The sequence below is a fragment of the Ovis canadensis genome, chromosome 1 (assembly GCF_042477335.2).
Source record: "Ovis canadensis isolate MfBH-ARS-UI-01 breed Bighorn chromosome 1, ARS-UI_OviCan_v2, whole genome shotgun sequence".
Classification (NCBI taxonomy): Eukaryota; Metazoa; Chordata; class Mammalia; order Artiodactyla; family Bovidae; genus Ovis; species Ovis canadensis.
The window spans coordinates 207,098,639-207,118,483 of NC_091245.1; the positions used below are offsets into that span (position 1 = coordinate 207,098,639).

The 19,845-nt window shown below is 40.0% G+C and overlaps 1 protein-coding gene across 1 annotated transcript in view; it reads left to right on the top strand.

The window, feature by feature from the left end:
• MCF2L2 (MCF.2 cell line derived transforming sequence-like 2) overlaps positions 1 to 19,845 on the top strand; it is a 280,069-nt gene that overhangs the window by 240,171 nt on the left and 20,053 nt on the right. Inside the window, exons 23-25 of the mRNA XM_069594515.1 lie at positions 11,732 to 11,947; positions 12,800 to 12,892; positions 13,060 to 13,142. Coding sequence (XP_069450616.1) covers positions 11,732 to 11,947; positions 12,800 to 12,892; positions 13,060 to 13,142 — 392 coding nt within the window. The remainder of the gene's footprint in view (positions 1 to 11,731; positions 11,948 to 12,799; positions 12,893 to 13,059; positions 13,143 to 19,845) is intronic.

The following is a 19,845-nucleotide window of genomic DNA, read 5'->3' on the forward strand; positions in this document are numbered from 1 at the left end:
CAAAGTAATGTCTCTACTTTTTAATATGCCATCTAGGTTTGTCATAGTTTTCTTCCAAGGAGCAAGCATCTTTTAATTTCATGGCTGCAGTCACCATCTGGAGTGATTTTGGAGCCCCCCAAAATAAAGTTTCTTACTGTTTCCATTGTTTCCCCATCCATTTGCCATGAAGTGATGGGACCAGATATCATGATCTTAGTTTCCTGAGTGTTGAGTTTTAAGCCAACTTTTTCACTTTCCTCTTCACTTTTATCAAGAGGCTCTTTAGTTCTTCTTCACTTTCTGCCATAAAGGTGGTATCATCTGCATATCTGAGGTTATTGATATTTCTCCCAGCAATCTTAATTCCATTTTCTGCTTTATCCAGCCTGGCATTTCACATGATATACTCTGCATATAAGAAAATGGTAGCATTTACTAGATTATTTTGCCATCATTTTCCATATGGAGGAGACATCTGACATTTCATTAGCTTATTTGTTTGGGGGAGCCCCTGTGTTGTATCTCTGAGCTCACACCCATCAGATTCATCAACACACCAAAGTGGGTGTCACAGCATTATATCACTAGTAGAAAAATGCGTTGGGGCTATATTTATTTCCTAAAGCTGTCATAGCAAAACACCACAAATTGGATGGCTGAAAAAAACACAAAAATTTTTTCTCTCACAGTTCTGCAGGCAAGAATGCCAAAATCAAGGTGTTGGTAGGCCCATGCTCCCTCTGAAGATTCTAGGAAAGAATTGTTCCTTGCTGGTCTTCTGACTTTGTTAACTTAGAGCTGCATCACTCCAGTTTCTGCCTGTTGTCCTGCCTTCTCTTGTGTGTGACTCTGTTTTCTTTTCTTATAAGGACATCAGTCACTGGATTAGGGCCCACCCTTATCCAGTATGACCTCATTTTAACTAATGACATCTGCAAAGAACATATTTCCAAATAAAGTCACATTCTGAGATCCTGGGTGGACATGAGTTTGGGGGGAAGTACTGTTCAAGACAGTTCAGGGTCATCACTGACCTTCCTCACATGGCTGAGCATTTAGTTTCATGTCCTTCCAGGCCCTCCTCACTAACTGTCAATAAATGATTCAATACTTTTGGGCACAAATATCTACAAAAGTCGTGCATGTGGTCTCTGATCTTGGGACCAACTCTTGTCTGATTGGAAAGAAAGGATACATGTGGTTGAAAAGATGGCAACAGGTCATCCTTGGTCTTGTTCAGAGCAATCCCCCTACCCTCTTCCCTTTGGAAGCAGAGGGCCTCCACACAGGCATGCATCCATGATGGTAATATATGGACACCCTGTCCTTCATCAGTGCTATACAGAGCATATGCCCTCAGCCACCACAGAATGGGCCTCAAGCATTGAGATGTCTGATCCCATCACTAGTGTGGTCCTGAGAAAGTTGATGCAAGATAACCTGAGTAATATGCAGCCCATCTCTTCCAAGTCATCCCCCAAAATACAGCAATTTCCTCTAGTAACTCCAGTGATGACAGGCTAACTGGAAAAGGCAACCATATTGCCTCAAGAAGAGTCAGAACAACTACAGGAAAGGGGTCATGGATGTGGGAACTCAACAATTCTAGGAAACATAGCAACTCTAGGGCTTTGGCCTGGGAAATCAGCTGGGATTCTCACCAGTGTGCTCTACCTATACATGCCAGGTATGTCCTCTCTTCTCACTGCCCACTGACTGGTTTCTCCCTATCAGTCTCTTTTCCTCTTCCTCATAGTTTCTGGTGACTTACTTTCTCCATAACTCTTTTTCCTTATCATTTGTTCCAGCTCCAGCCCTCTCATAACACATCTCACAGTTACAATTCCTGCTGCTTACTGCTTCCCCCTCAGATCTCCTCAGTTCTCACAGGGATCAGACTGGCCATCTGGCACATCTTTTTCACACCAGGCCTTTGTGGTCAGGGACTGGCCCATCTCTGGATTCACATCCTTTGTTCAATCACAACTATGGCTGTGGGAGGGATGAGAAGTATAGAAGTTGTAAAGAATAAAAACATTGCTGCCAAGGGTGGCCTCTTCAGCCTCTACAGTCCATGCCTTGGCAGATACCTTAGTTAACATCACCCACCCTCTGCAGGTCATCAGAGAGTATAACCGGGTTTATTTCCTGCTTCCCCATTCTTCTGGCCTCTTTTAGAATTGCTTTTAAAAGCTGTGATGGTAAAAGGAATCCAGATTGGAAAAGAAGTAAAACTCTCATTGTTTGTAGATGACATGATCCTCTACATAGAAAACCCTAAAGATACCACCAGAAAATTACTAGAGTTAATCAATAAATGTAGTAAAGTTGAAGGATATAAAATTAATACACAGAAATCCCTTGCATTCCTATATACTATCCAACCAGTCCATTCTAAAGGAGATCAGCCCTGGGATTTCTTTGGAAGGAATGATGCTAAAGCTGAAACTCCAGTACTTTGGCCACCTCATATGAAGAGTCGACTCATTGGAAAAGACTCTGATGCTGGGAGGGATTGGGGGCAGGAGGAGAAGGGGACGACAGAGGATGAGATGGCTGGATGGCATCACTGACTTGATGGACACGAGTCTGAGTGAACTCCGGGAGTTGATGATGGACAGGGAGGCCTCGCATGCTGTGATTCATGGGGTTGCAAAGAGTCAGACACGACTGAGCGACTGAACTGAACTGAACTGAACTGAACTGAACAATAGAAAAACAGAAAGAGATATTGAGGAAACAATCCTATCCACCATTGCAACAAAAAGAATAAAATACTTAGGAATAAATTTACTTAAAGAAACAAAAGACTTATGAATAGAAAACTATAAAATGCTGATGAAAGAAATCAAAGAGGACACAAATAGATGGAGAAATATACCATGTTCATGGATTAGAAGAATCAACATAGTGAAAATGAGTATACTACCCAAAGGAATCTATAGATTCAATGCAATCCCTATCAAGCTACCAACGGTATTTTTCATAGAACTAGAACAAACAGTCTACGGAAATACAAAAAAACGTGAATAGCCAAAGCAATCTTGAGGAACTATGATGGAACTAGAGGAATCAACCTGTCTGACTTCAGACTATACTACATAGCTACAGTCGTTAAGACAGTATAGTATTGACTCAGAGACAGAAATATAGATCAATGGAACCAAATAGAAAGTCCAGAGTTAAATCCATACACCTATGGACCTTATCTTTGACAAAGATGGCAAAAATATATAATGGAGAAAAGACAGTCTGTTTAACAAATGGTGCTGGGAAAACTGGTCAACCACATGTAAAAAAATGAAACTAGAACACTTTATAACACCATACACAAAAACAAACTCAAAATGGATTAAAGATCTAAATATAAGACCAGAAACTATAAAACTCTTAGAGGAAAACAGAGGCAGAACACTCTCTGACATTAATCACAGCAAGATCCCTTGTGACCCACCTCCCAGAGTAATGGAAATAAAAACAAAAATAAACAAATGATACATAATTAAACTTAAAATCTTTTCACAACAAAGGAAACTATCAGTTCGGTTCAGTTCAGTTCAGTCGCTCAGTCGTGTCTGACTCTTTGCAACGCCATGAACTGCAGCACGCCAGGCCTCCCTGTCCATCACCATCTCCCGGAATTTACTCAAACTCACATCCATTGAGTTGGTGATGCCATACAGCTATCTCATCCTCTGTCGTCCCCTTCTCCTCCTGCCCTCAATCTTTCCCAGCATCAGAGTCTTTTCAAATGAGTCAGCTCTTTGCATCAGGTGGCCAAAGTATTGCAGCTTCAGCTTCAACATCAGTCCTACCAATAAATACCCAGGACTGGTCTCCTTTAGGATGGACTGGTTGAATCTCCTTTCAGTCCAAGGGACTCTCAAGAGTCTTCTCCAACACCACAGTTCAAAAGCATCAGTTCTTCAGTGCTCAGCTTTCTTTATAGTCCAACTCTCACATCCATACATGACCACTGGAAAAACCATAGCCTTGACTAGATGGACCTTTGTTGGCAAAGTAATGTCTCTGCTTTTTAATATGCTATCTAGATTAATCATAACTTTCCATCCAAGGAGTAAGCATCTTTTAATTTCAAGGCAAATTGGAAGTGGTCAAACAGGTGATGACAAGAGTGAACATCGACATTTTAGGAATCAGTGAACTCAAATGGACTGGGATCGGTGAATTGAACTCAGATGACCATTATATCTACTACTGTGGGCAAGAATCCCTTAGAAGAAATGGAGTAGCCATCATAGTCAACAAAAGAGTCTGAAATGCAGTACTTGGATGCAGTCCCCAAAATGACAGAATGATCTCTGTTCATTTCCAAGGCAAACCACTCAATATCACAGTAATCCAAGTCTATGCCCCAACGAGTAATGCTGAAGAAGCTCAAGTTGAATGGTTCTATGAAGACCTACAAGACCTTCTAGAACTAACACCCCCAAAAGATGTCCTTTTCATTATAGGGGACTGGAATGCAAAAGTAGGAAGTCAAGAAATACCAGGGCAAATTTAGCCTTGGAATACAGAATGAGGCAGGGCAAAGGCTAACAAAGTTTTGCCGAGAGAACACACTTGTCACAGTAAGCACCCTCTTCCAACAACACAAGTGAAGACCTTACACACGGACATCACCAGATGGTCAATACTGAAATCAGATTGATTATATCATTTGCAGCCAAAGATGGATAAGCTCCATAAAGTCAGAAAAAAAAAAAATGACCGGGAGCTGACTGTGGCTCAGATCATGAACTCCTTATTGCCAGATTAAGATTTAAATTGAAGAAAGTAGGAAAAACCACTAGACCATTCAGTTCTGACCTAAATCAAATCCCTTATGACTCTACAGTGGGAGTGAGAAATAAATTCGAGGGATTAGATCCGATAGACAGAGTGCCTGAAGAACAATGGATGGAGGTTCATTGTATAGGAGGCAGTGATCAAGACCGTAGTGAGGAAAAGAAATGCAAAAAGGCCAAATGGTTGTCTGAGGGGGCCTTACAAATAGCTATGAAAAGAAGAGAAGTGAAAGGCAAAAGGAAAAAGGAAACATATACCGATTTGAACGCAGAGTTCCAAAGAATAGCAAGAAGAGATAAGAAAGCCTTCCTCAGAGATCAATGCAAAGAAATAGAGGAAAACAATAGAATGGGAAAGACTGGAGATCTCTTCAAGAAAATTAGAGATACCAAGGGAATGTTTCATGCAAAGATGGGCACAATAAAGGACAGAAATGGTATGGACCTAACAGAAGCAGAGGATATTAACAAGAAGTGGCAAGAATACACAGAAGAACTATACAAAAAAGATCTTCATGACCCAGATAATAACGATGGTGTGATCACTCACCTAGAGCCAGACATCCAGGAATGTGAAGTCAAGTGGGCCTTAGGAAGCATCACTATGAACAAAGCTAGTGGAGGTGATGGAATTCCAGTTGAACTATTTCAAATCCTGAAAGATAATGCTGTGAAAGTGCTGCACTCAATATGCCAGCAAATTTGGAAAACTCAGCAGTGGCCACAGGACTGGAAAAGGTCAGTTTTCATTCCAATCCCAAAGAAAGGCAATGCCAAAGAATGTTCAAACTACTGCACAATTGCACTCATCTCACATGCTAGTAAAGTAATGCTCAAAATTCTCCCAAGCCAGGCTTCAACAGTATGAGAACTGTGAGCTTCCAGATGTTCAAACTGGATTTAAAAAAGGCAGAGGAACCAGAGATCAAATTGCCAACATCCACTGAATCATCAAAAAAGCAAGAGAATTTCAGAGAAACATCTATTTCTGCTTTATTGACTATGCCACAGCCTTTGACTGTGTGGATCACAACAAACTGTGGAAAATTCTTCAAGAGATGGGAATACCAGACCACCTGACCTGCCTCCTGAGAAATCTGTATGCAGGTCAAGAAGCAACAGTTAGAACTGGACATGGAACAATAGACTGGTTCCTAATTGGGAAAGGAGTATGTCAAGGCTGTATATTGTCAAACTGTTTATTTAGCTTATATGCAGAGTACATCATGAGAAATGATAAACTGGATGAAGCACAAGCTGGAATCAAGATTGCCAGGAGAAATACCAATAACCTCAGATACACAGGTGATACCACCCTTATGGCAGAAAGCAAAGAGAAACTGAAGAGTCTCTTGATGAAAGTGAAAGAAGAGAGTGAAAAAGTTGGCTTAAAACTCAACATTCAAAAAACGAAGATCATGGCATCTAGTCCCATAACTTCATGGCAAATAGATGGGGAAACAGTGACAGACTTTATTTTTCTGGGCTCCAAAATCACTGCAGATGGTGGCTGCAGCCATGAAATTAAAAGACGCTTGCTCCTTGAAAGAAAAGCTATGGCAAACCTAGACAGCATATTAAAAAGCAGAGACATTACTTCGCTGAAAAAGGTCCATCTAGTCAAAGCTGTGGTTTTTCCAGTAGTCATGTATGGATAAGAGAATTAGACTGTAAAGAAAGCTGAAGAAGAGAGTGCCGACGAATTGATACTTTTGAACTGTGGTGCTGGAGAAGACTTTTGAGATTCCCTTGGACTGCACAGAGATCAAACCATTCAATCCTAAAGGAAATCAGTCCTGACTATTCATTGGAAGGACTGATGCTGTAGCTGAAACTCCAATACTTTGGCCACCGGATGCAAAGAACTGACTCACTCATTTGAAAAGACCTTGATGCTGGGAAAGATTGAAGGGGGAGGAGAAGGGGACGACAGAGGATGAGATGGTTGGATGGCATCAGCAACTCAATGGACATGAGTTTGAGGAAACTCTGGGAGTTGGCTATGGACAGGGAGGCCTGGCGTGCTGCAGTCCATGGGTCGCAAAGCGTCAGACACACTGAGCGACTGTACTGAAGTGAATGACGATCCTATATGCAAGGCAGCAAAAGAGACACAGATGTAAAACACAGACTTGAACTCTGTGGAAGAAGGTGAGGGTGGGATAATTTGAGAGAATAGCATTGAAACATGTATATTACCATATGTAAAACAGATGACCAGTGCAAGTCTGAAGCATAAAGCAGGGCACCCAAAGGTACTCTGGGGCAACCCAGAGGAATGGAGTGGGGAAGTAGGTGGGCGTGGGTTTTAAGATGGGGGGAACACATATTTACCCATAGCTGAGTCATGTCGATGTATGACAAGTGCCATCACAATATTGTAAAGTAATTAGCATCCCATTAAAATAAATTAATTTTAAAACAAAAAGCTGTGCCGGCACTTCCCTGGTGGTCCAGTGGGTAGGGCTCTGCACTCCCAGCGCAGGAAGTCCAGGTTCAGCGCAGTGGGCTCAGCATTTGATGCAATGATCCTTTATGAAGACCCATGGGAGAAATTTCTTCCATGTCTTATTAACAAGTTGATGTGCTTTTCCTGAACAACTGGTTTGGATAAGTCTTCAGATATAATGAATTGTATAGCTCTCCATATTTCCTTGTGTACTGCCTGCTAGATCAGAGCCTAGTCTGCAGCAAGTTCACATGGCTTTATTGTCTGTGTTTTATGTACATCTTCTTCATCTTATTGTTTTAAGCTCTATTTTTTTCTTCACCCTAATCTCCTTGGTTATTTTCTGTCTGCCTATTTTACACAGAAAATATATATTTTATAAGAACTGGACATGGGACAACAGACTGGTTCCAAGTCGGGAAAGGAGTATGTGAAGGCTGCTTACTTAACTTACATGCAGAGTACATCATGAGAAACGCTGGGCTGGATAAAGCACAAGCTGGAATCAAGATTTCTGGGAGAAATATCAATAACCTCAGATGTACAGATGATACCACTCTTATGGCAGAAAGTGAAGAAGAACTAAAGAGCCTCTTGATGAAAGTGAAAGAGGAGAGTGAAAAAGTTGGCTTAAAACGCAACATTCGGCAAGCTAAGATCATGGCATCTGGTCCTATCACTTCATGGCAAATAGATGGGGAAACAATGGAAACAGTGAGAAACTTTATTTTGGGAGGCTCCAAAATCACTATAGATGGTGACTACAGCCATGAAATTAAAAGATGCTTACTCCTTGGACGGAAAGTTGTGACCAAACTAGGCAGCATATTAAAAAGAAGAGTAATTACTTTGCTGACAAACGTCCGTCTAGTCAAAACTATGGTTTTCCCAGTAGTCATGTATGGATGTGAGAGTTGGACTATAAACAAAACTGAGTGCCGAAGCATTGATGCTGTTGAACTATGGTGTTGGAGAAGACTCTTGAGAGTCCCTTGGACTGCAAGGAGATCCAACCAGTTCCATCCTAAAGGAGATCAGTCCTGAGTGTTCATTGGAAGGACTGATGCTGAAGCTGAAACTCCAATACTTTGGCCACCTGATGCGAAGAACTGACTCATTTGAAAAGACCCTGATGCTGGGAGGGATTGGGGGAAGGAGGAGAAGGGGATGACAGAGGATGAGATGGCTGGATGGCATCACTGACTCATGACATGGTCATGAATTTGAGTAAACTCAGGGAGTTGGTGATGGACAGGGAGGCCTGGCATGCTGCAGTCCATGGGATTGCAGAGTCGGACACAACTGAGCAACTGAACTGATCTAATTTTTGAAATGAGATGGAGTATAAATCAATTTTTAAATAGAAACTACTGAATACAGTTGTTCCTGTGGCAGATATTAAACACCTTCTTTTGCCAGCCTTGACTAAACATATTTCCTGCAGTATGTATGTCTGAGTAATATAAATTAAATGGTTATAAAAGAAGACACCATTCACTGAGGGCTGGAGTGGTTACATTTAAATGGGTGCAGGAAGTATGTGGATAGAGTGAGTAACTTCTCACAGATCCTTATGAACCCATCACCCACCTGTCTTAGTTGCAGTCAAGCTGAGTTTGTGCAACCTGCAATAGGAACATGATGCTTTTAGGAGAGAAGGCCTTGAAACTGGGGTTCTTACTCCTCAGTGAGGACTTCACTCACCACATTTACCGCATGTAAATTTTATAAAGGAAAAAGAGGAAAACAGTACTGAAATTATGACACACACACCATAAAAATGATTCGAATTTATTGCCTTGAGCTTTTTATTTTAGACTTTCAGATATACAGTCATTTTAAAAAGGTATTTACAGTTCAATATACATAATTTTTTAATGCCTATTAATGGTACACGAGTTGTTGTTGTTCAGTCGCTAAGTCAGACACGACCTCTTTATGACCTTATGGACTGCGGCACACCAGCCTTCCCAGTCCTTCACTATCTCCTGCAATTTGCTCAAACTCTTGTCCATTGACTTAGTGATGCCATCCAAGCATCTCATCCTCTGTCATCCCCTTCTCCTCTTGCTCTCAATCTTTCCCAGTATCAGGGTCTTTTCCATTGATTCAGCTCTTTGCATCAAGTGGCCAGCCAAAGTATTGGAGCTTCAGCTTTAGCACCAGTCCTTCCGATGAAAGTTTGGAGTTGATTTCCTTTAGGATTGACTGGTTTGATCCCTTTGCTGTCCAAGGAACTCTCAAGAGTCTTTTCCAATACCACAGTTCAAAAGCATCAATTCTTCAGCACTCAGCCTTCTTTATGGTCCCACTCTTACATCCATCCATGACTACTGGAGAAACCATAGCTTGACTATGATGTGTCTGCTTTTTAATACACTGTCTAGGTTTGTCATAGCTATTCTTCCAACGAGCAAGCATCTTTGAATTTCATGGCTGCAGTCACTGTCTGCATTGATTTTGGAGGCCAAGAAAATGAAATCTGACAGTTTCCACATTTTCCCCATCTATTTGCGATGAAATGATAGGATCGGATGCCATGATCTTCATTTTTTGAATGTTGAATTTTAAGCCAGCTTTTTCACTCTCCTCTTTCACCTTCATCAAGAGGCTCTTTAGTTCCTCTTCATTTTCTGCCATTAAAGTGGCATATCTGAGGTTATTGATATTTCTCCTAGCAATCTTGATTGCAGCTTGTGATTCATCCAGCCCAGCATTTCACGTGATGTACTCTGCATTTAAGAGTACATAATGTACATTATATCTAATAATAACTTTTAAATTGAGAGGATTTATCTTAGTTAGATATAAAACAGGGAAATATCTCTGTCCTGGTCTGATTCAAATAATTTTTTCTTTTGGTGTTTTGATTCAGGGAAATAAATTCTTGATTATATACTTTAATGATATAGTTTTTTATAAATACCGCATTTCTAGCTCATCACACTCCGCTACTTTTAGAGAGAGCTCAGAGAAGGCAGGATCACCTCATTTGGACTTTCAGACAGACATTTGAGGGTGGAAGGAGAGGCATCATAGTGAGTGTGTGCCTTAGAACCAAAAAGATTAGACCAAAAACAAACAAAAAAATTGTCATTTGGGATTAAGTTTACACTGTTCACTCACTATGAAAAATCCAGTTGTTGTTTAGTCAATAGGTTGTGTCCAACTCTTTTGCGACCCCACAGACTGTAGCCTGCCAGGCTTCTCTGCCCATGAAATTCTCCAGGCCAGAATACTGAAGTGGGTTGCCATTTCCTACTGCAGGAGGTCTTCCCGACTCAAGGATTGAACTTGAGTCTCCTGCATTGGCAGGCAGGTTCTTTACCACTGAGCCACTGCTGCTGCTGCTGCTAAGTTGCTTCAGTCGTGTCTGACTCTGCGATCCCATAGAAGGCAGCCCACCAGTCTCCCCTGTCCCTGGGATTCTCCAGGCAAGAACACTGGAGTGGGTTGCCATTTCCTTCTCCAATGTGTGAAAGCGAAAAGTGAAAGTGAAGTCACTCAGTCGTGTCCGACTCTTAGCGATCCCATGGACTGCAGCCCACCAGACTCCTCCATCCATGGGATTTTCCAGGCAAGAGTACTGGAGTGGGGTGCCATCGCCTTCTCCTACTGAGCCACTAGGGAAGCCCAAAATGCAGAGTTGAATGTAATTACCATTTCCTTTACAATGTTATAAAGATTAGGTCATCCTAAGCTTTCTTTTTCAGAACAAATCTCATGTTCTTATGTTCTCATGTTGCTGAGGCAAATGTTAAAATACATCTGAATTAGGATGGAACCCACAGATTACCAAAGATCTATACTGCAGCAAAGATACTGGCTCTCCCAAACATAATTAAAATATTAATATCTTGCCCTTATTAAGTAGTGTCATATCAAAAACAAAGAAAAGGAAGTGGAGTTCTGCTAGCTAAAAATTAATTATAAGATAAAAATATCAGAGTACTAATACCTTTAGTTCAAAGTATTTCTAACATGCTTTATGTTTATTACCTTATGCTGCTGCTGCTGCTAAGTTGCTTCAGTCGTGTCCGACTCTTTGCGACCCCACAAACAGCAGCCCACTAGGCTCCCCTGTCCCTGGGATTCTCAAGGCAAGAACCCTGGAGTGGGTTGCCATTTCCTTCTCCAGTGCATGAAAGTGAAAAGTGAAAGTGAAGTTGTTCTGTCGTGTCCGACTCTTAGCAACCCCATGGACTGCAGCCTACCAGGCTCCTCCATCCATGGGATTCTCCAGGCAAGAGTACTGGAGTAGGGTACCATTGCCTTCTCGATATTACCTTATACTGCTGCACTATTCCTTATTAACTGAATGACACCATGCTGATTGAAGCTCATAAAATTGTAGTTTTGGTAAGTGACAGATTAGCCTGACTGGCTCTTGTAAGATTGTAAACTTCAAATAAGCATGCTCTGCAATTTGACAGCTTCTTTTTAATCAAGTAATTTAACAACTCCTTTTTGTGTGTATCTGTGTTTCCCAAAGGATGATATTGGAAAATTTGGCAAGTTGTTGATGCATGGTTCTTTCAACGTTTGGACAGTTCACAAAGATCGTTATAAGATGAAGGATTTAATTCGATTCAAGCCCAGCCAGAGGCAAATCTATCTATTTGAATGGGGAATAGTGTTCTGTAAGATACAGATGGAGCCCAGTGACCAGGGCCTGTCCCCTCACTACAGCTTTAAGAAGTCTATGAAGGTAAAGGTGTCTTATTGCACTTGGGGGTCAGCACAACCCTGTGGAGAGAAATATTGTTATCTTTACTTTATAGATAAAGAAACTGAAGCTTAGAGAGGCGAGGTTAGCTAATCAGGTGCCACAAACAGAGCGAGAATCCACCCAGGTCTGATTCTAGAGTCAGGGCTTGTAATCAGTCACTAGATAGGCCCAGGGCTGGCACAGGTTGCCTTTGTACTGGGTAGAGAAAAGGAACCCTATGGCAGCCTATCTGGACAAACTAATTAAAAAGTACCCTCTTTTGTCCAGGCAGAGGATTGAAAGTCTCGGAGATTAAAGCATGGGCTGAATTTCATCTTCTCAACCATGCATCTTTTCATACAAATGTAGGCAACACCTGATCCTGGGGGTTTAGGAACCCATGTCCACACCAACCATTGCCTCTTGCTTGTATGAGAAATATTTCATAGCTATCAATCACATATACACATACATGCTCTTGTGATTAAGACTGTTAATTTATTCATAGTGCTTTTTATTTCTGTTTCATAGTGGACACTAATTCAGTTACTATTATGTAGCAATTTGTGAAATACTCAGGTATTAAAGGAGAGATCACCGTTTTGCTTAAAGTTGAAGGCTACAGCTGTGCCTGTGGAATGATATAATCTGTGTTGTCCTCTGAAATAGACAAGATAAATGACACAAGATTGTGTTTTATGTTCCTTGGGGTTGTTAACAGAAAACAGTAAAACACTTAGAAGAAAGATGGAAGAAAAGAGATCAAGGGTAGAAAGAATTGGAGTGACAGACAGGGATAATTCTTAAATTGGAAGAGATAGCATAGAGAATTTTCTTCTTTGTTTACCATAGTTGATGACACTTTCAATTCGCCAACTTGGAAGGGGGAGCAACAGAAAGTTTGAAATTGCCAACCAAAATGGACTTGAAAAATACATCCTACAGGTAATATCCATGCCTTTCCCATAGGTGTCTCTCCTCTTTCCCTATCGTGTTCCCATAACTCAGCAAGTGTTTTTTATCTCATTCTAAAAGTCACCCAGAGAATCAAAGTCCTGTCCAATTAATGTACCAGGTGATGATATTCAGTATTTTCTTATCTGTAATTGCAGGCAGCTTCAAAAGAAATCAGAGATTGTTGGTTTTCAGAAATAAGTAAATTATTGATGAAACAACAAAACAATATTAAAGGTAAGTTTACCCTTGCTGACTTCAGTCTGGGGAGTATACTGATTCCAGCTTTGTGTGGAATCAGTGTGGAGGTGTGGAGATTGGGGATATTGTTAAAGAAAATGATTTGCCTAGAAAATAACTGTGGGCACATTTTCATAGTACCTGGAAGCACCTGTGCTTGCTTTAAATTGTGTAGGGGTTTTGCAATTGTGTGTATGTCCCTTTTAGACATGATCCCACCTACCCAATTGCCCAGGCCCAATTTTCTCAATCAGAAGTCAACAATATGCAGCCCAGAGGAGGGTCCTCACCAGAACTCAGCCAGGCTGGCACTCTTATCTCAGACTTCCAGCCTCCAGAACTGTAAGAAAGAAACTTCAGTCATTTATAAGCCATCCAGGATATGGTATTTTGTTATAGCAGCCTGAATCAAGACAGCAGACCTGATGAAAATCAGTTGGCCATAGATATAAAATTCTCAGTTGACAGTCTTTTTCTTAAAGCACTTTTGTCATCCCACTATTTTGTAGCCTCCATAGTTTATAGTAAGAGTTAAGCTATTTACTTATTAAAAAATATTTGCATGATACAGGTTGCTTTTCTCTTGCTGCTTTCTAGATTCTCTCTCTCTCTCTTTTTTAATTAAAATGTCATTGACCTACAAACTATGTTTGTTCCAGGTGCACAGCTTAGTAGTTCAGTATTTCTACACACAAAATATTGCCACAATGTATGTCAAAAGGTATACTGTCTGGGAATTCACTGGCAATGCAGTGGTTAAGACTCCACACTTCTGCTGCAGGGGGCACAGGTTCAATCCTGTTCAGGGGCCTAAGATCCTGCATGCCACACAGATGGGCAAAAAAAAAAAAAAAAAGTATATTGCCTATGTTTTCCTTCAGGAGTTTTATGGCTTCAGGTCTTACATTTAAGTCTTTCATTTATTTTGAGTTTATTTTTGTACATGGTGTGAGAAAGTAGTTAATTTTGATTCCCTTGCATGTAGCAGTCCAGTTTTCCAACACTATTTGTTGGAAAGGTTGTCTTTTCCCCAATGTATATTATTGCCTCCTTTGTCATAGATTAATTGTCTACATAAGTGTGGGTTTATTTCGGGGCTCTCTATTCTGTTCCATTGATCTGTGTGTCTGTTTTTGTACCACTACTACATTTTTTGATTACTGTATCTTTGTAGTATAGTTTGAAATCACAGCTCATGATACCATCAGCTTTGTTCTTTCTCAAGATTGTTTTGGCTATTCAGGTCTTTTGTTTCTATACAAATTTAGAATTATTTCTTTTACTTCTGTGAAAAAAATGCCATTGGTATTCTGAGAGGGATTGCATTGAATCTGTAGATTGCCCTGGGGAGCATAGTCATTCTTAACAATATTGACTTCCAGTCTGTGAGCATGGTATAACTTTCTATTTGCTTATGTTGTCCAAAATGTCTTTCATCAATGTCTTATAGTTTTCTCTCCTTGGTTAGATTTATTCCTAGTATTTGATTCTTCTTGATGCAATTGCAAATTAGATTTTTTCTTGATTTCTCTTTCTGATATGTCATTGTTAGTGTATAGAAATGCTACAGATTTGTGTATATTACCTTTGTATCTTGAAACTTTATGTAACTAGTTGCTTTACCCTTGATGCTTTTAATTTTGCCATTTTAATTACAACCTATCTTAGTGTGGATATCTTTGGGTTCATCTTGTTTGGGACTCTCTGTGCTTCTGAACCTGGATGTCTGTTTCCTTCCCCAAGTTAGGGAAGTTTTAAGTTATTATGTCTCCAACTTCTCTCTCTCTTCTTCTAGAACCCGTAGAGTGCAAATGTTAATATACTTGATGCTGTCCCAGAGGTCTCTTAAACTATCCTCATTTTTTACAATTCTTTTTCTTTTCTCTGCCAGCTTGGGTGATTTCCAGTATTCTGTCTTCCAGTTTGCTGATCCATTCCTCTGTATCATCTAATCTACTGTTGATTCCTTCTAATGTATATTTAATTTTATTGTATTGTCTAGCTCTGCGTAGTTCTTTATATTTTCTAACTCTTTAAAAATTGCTCTCTATGTTCATCTATTTTTTAGCTCATTCAGCAGAGGGCATGGCAACCCACTACAGTATCCTTGTCAGGAGAATCCCCATGGACAGAGGAACCTGGTGGGCTATGGTCCATGGAGTCACAAAGAATCGGAGACGACTGAGCAAACTAAGCACAGCACAGCACAGCATTTTATTAGCATCACCTTGAGCTCTTTATTGGGTAAATAAGTAATAATTATTGCTGAAATGGCAACCCACTCCAGTATTCTTGCCTGGAGAATCCCATGGACGGAGGAGCCTGGTGGGCTACAGTCCATGGGGTCGCAAAGAGTCGGACACGACTGAGTGACTTAACTTAACTTAATAGTTCTTCTAGGGTTTTATTCTTGTCCTTTCATTTGGAACATTTTCCTCTGTCACCTCATTTTGCCTAACTTTCTGTTTTTATTTCTATATATTCTATCAGTTATATTTCCCAATGTCAGAGATGTAGCCTTATGTAGGAGATGTTCTATGGGGCCCAACTTCTCTTTGATCACCAGAGTGACATGTTCTAGGACTGCCTCCTCTGTGAGCTGTATGGTCTTTTCTGTCATGATGAGGCTGACTACTATAAGCATACTTGTAGCGAGGGCTGGCCCCCATCCCAATTGGCTGCCAGGCTCTGCCTCTTTGAGGATGCTTCTTGCCTGCTGGCAAGCAGTACTAGGTCCTGGTGCAGTTGGCTTTGTGATTCAGGGGTTCCCAGGACTAGCGCTGGCCTATTAGTGAGTGGGTCTGAGTCTTGGGCCCTCTGGTGGATGAGGCTGGGTCCCTGAATGACTTGGGGATTCATGGGGTCTTAGGGCATCAGAACTGCTGGTGAGTGGGGCTGTTTCCCAGAACCAATCATCTAGAGGGAAGATTCCAGAATGGTACTTGCCAGCACTGGTATCCTCATGGTAGAATGAGTTCCTAAATATGGCTGCTGCCAGCACCTGTATTCCCAGGGAGTTCCTAGTTTCTTCCTACCTCTCTGGGAAGTTCTACAAGATTAGCAAGTAGTCTAACCCAGGATTCTTTCAAACTATTTCTTCTGCCCTGGATCTTAGAGCATGTAAGATTTTGTACATGCTCTTTAAGAGTAGAGTCTCTATTTTCTAGAGCCCTCTAACTCTCCCAAAAGTAATCCCCACTGGCCTTCAAAGTGTTTGACTCTGGGGGCTCATCTTCCTAGTAGGACTGCTGAGCTAAGGAGCTCAATGTGGCTTGTACCCCTTGCTCCTTGGGGAGAACTTCTGCTAGTGTGATTATACTCTTGTTTGTGGGTTGTCTACCGAGTGAGTATGGGTTTTAACTCTACTGCTTTTCTGCCCCTCCTATTTATCTCATTTTAGTTCCTTATTCATATCTTTAGTTGTAGATAACCTTTCCTGCTAATCTTCAGGTGTTTCTTATCAGTAGTTGCTCTATAAATAGTCATAATTTTGATGTAGTCATGAAAGGTGTGGTCTTCCTAATCTTGTGGTCTTCCTAATCTGCCATTTTAGCTATCTCTACTTTCTTTGTCTTTTGACAGTTTGATCATATTATGTATAGGTGGGGGGGGTCTCTGAATTTTTATTTCTGGAGTTTTTAGATCAACTTGAATGTGTAGATTAGCATTTTTCTTCGAATTTTGGAAGTGTTTGTCCATTATTTCTTCAAGTATTAATTTTTTCAGTCCCTTTTTCTGTCCTCTGGGACTCCTGTTAGGTGTATGTTGATATGCTTGTTGGTGTCCTACAGGCTTTTAAAGCTCTGTTTATTTTTTTCATTCTTTTTCTTTCTATTCTTCAAATTGGGTAGTTTCAGTTGACCCATGTATAAGTTCTCTGATTCTTTGCCTGCTCAAATTGGCTATTGAACCACTGTAGTGAATTTTTCACTCCAGTTATTATACTTTTGAATCCAAAATATCTATTTGGTCCTTTTAAAGTATAATTTCTCTCTCTTTATATTTTCTATTTGATGAGAGTTTGTTTTCATACTTTAGTTCTTTATATATGGTTTCCTTTCATTCTAAACATTTTTTTTTAAGTTGATTTAAAGTCTTGGTCTGGGAAGTGCAATATCTTGGCTTCCTCAGGGAGAGTTTCTATTGACTCCTTTTTTTCCTGTGTGTGGGTTATGTTTTCTTATTTCTCTGTATGCATCATAATTTTTCTTTGGAAAATGGACATTTAAAATGACATAATGTGGCAACTCTGGAAATCAGATTATCCTCTATCTCCAGTGTTTGCGATTGTTGCTGTCTGTGGTTTATTTAGTGACTTTTATGAAATAATCCTATAAAATCCATATTCGTTGTCATGTGTGGTCACTGAAGTCTGGTTGGTTCATGGTTGGGCAGAAGTTTTCTTAAACACCTGAAATCAATAAACATTCTGGTCTTTGCCAAGGAATTCTGTGTGGACTTTAGAGCACAACTTTAATACTCAGTTAGACAGGTGACAATTTCCTTAGCCTTCACTTATTTTTTGTACAAAGTCTCAAAATCAGCTGAGGTGAGAGCATAACGTCTTCTAAGATTCTTCCTGAGTGTGTGTACAACCCTTGGCATGTGCACAATGGCCTTCTAGAATCTCCAGAATATTTGGAGTTTTTCAAAACCACTATGGATTCTTACGTTTTTCTTTTACTTTTTGATTATCTTATTTTTGCCCCAGCTGTTATCCAGTGTCTCAAGCAGCCAAGAAATTAAATAATCACCTCTAGATATTTTCTCAAAGGGCCCTGGGAAAAGGCTTTTCACACTGAGCAAGCTCTTGGCTGGTTAATAAAGACAGCCTTGCAAGTAGGATATTCCAAGGAACCCCCCAGACAATCAAATAATGACAGTTTTCTGGGAATGAGACTTTGAAGGGGATCCCCATTCTGCCCCCTCCTAGAGCTACCAGCTTGCTAATTTTCACCATGATTACAGGCTGTTGGTTTCCAAGGCTGCCACTAAGAAAAAGGAGTAGAATGGGACTAGGGTAACTAAAACACCACAAAACATTTGAGGAGTGAATTTTTGGAGGTTTTTTTTTTAATCCCTACACCGTTTTCACAGGTGTTATTCACTGTATTCCCTTTAATCGCTAAAAATCATCTTTGAGTAGGCTTTATCCTTCACATGTGTCTTCTCAAGTGATATTGGACAGGAAAATCCAAAACTAACTTCATCCATTGAGTTCCAATATTTCTTTCAAGTAATGTTGCTAGGGTTAAGGAATGCTAGTTTCATGGGAAAAACCTATGTCCTATCATTTATACTGGCAACAGTTTTTGTTGTTTAGTGAGGAAAATTATATACACATGGAAAGATAACTTTGTCCTCAGAGACTTAGCAGTAATGAAACCATTTTACACTCTTTCTGTGTCTCCTCTGGTCGTGAGCTTGTCAGGAGGATGTGTGGGTGAATGTGCATCATAAGATGTGAAAAAAGGCAAACTAAGAAGGGCGACTGGAAAACTAGCACATCAATTTCCAGTCATGACCAAGAGACCTAAGTTCTTGATTTAAGCTGTAAGCCTCTGCCAGGAAATGTAACAAGATCATGAAGTTAATTTTAATTTATACAAAGGTAAGATGGGAGAAAGATATGATTTAAGTTTGCCTTTGAACTGTTAATAATATGCTAAATACATGTTATGGTAATGGAATATGGGTACTCTGGAGGCATAATACAGAAAGATATAACAACCCTAGTAGGCAAAGTTACTTATTTTCCCCAGAAACAAACATTCTAATTACAATATTGTTCTAGAAATCCTTACTGTCTAGATTAGTGTTTCACGAAGGGTGGTTTAGGGAAAACTTGCACTGGAATTGCTTGAAGAGCTTCAGTCAAATGCAGGTTTTCTTTATTGAGGTATAATTGACATAATAAATTGCACACATTTAAAGTATACAATTTGGTAGATGTTGACACATGTCTACACCTATAAAAGCATCACCACAATCAAGATAATGAACACCTCTTTCATCCCCCAAATTTTCCTCATGTTTCTTTTTATTACCTTTCTCTTGTACCTCTTTTATCCCTTTACAGCTCTCCAAGTGATCACTGACCTTCTATCACAATAGATTATTTTGAATTTTCTAGAATTCCATAAAGAAACATAGCATGTACTTTTTTTGGTCTAGTTTCTCCCACTTAGCATAATTATTTTGAGATACATTCATGTTTCTTTGTGCAGCAATAGTATATTCCTTTTAATTGCTGTGTAGAGCTCCATTGTTTGGATGTACCTCAGTTTACATATCCTTTTACCTCTTAATGTATATTTGGTTTCTTTCCACTTTTGAGGTGCTAATGCTGCTTTGAAGATTTGGGTACAAATCATTTTGCAGACATATGTTTTCATTGTTCTTCGGTAAATACCTAAGAGTGTAACGGTTAGGTCATATGGCAGGTGCATGTTTAACTTTTTAAAGAAATTGCTAAGCTCTTTTCTAATATGGTTATACCATCTTATACTCCCATAGCAGTGTATGAAAGTTCCACTTGCTCCATGTCTCACCAACGCTTGGTATTGTCAGTCTTTTTTCATTTTAAACCTTCTAATAGGTGTGTAGTAGCATGTTACTGAGGTTTTAAGTTGCTGTGATTAACGGTTGAGCATCTTTTTGTGTGCTTCCTTGCCATCCATATATCTTTTTTGGTGAAGTCTCTG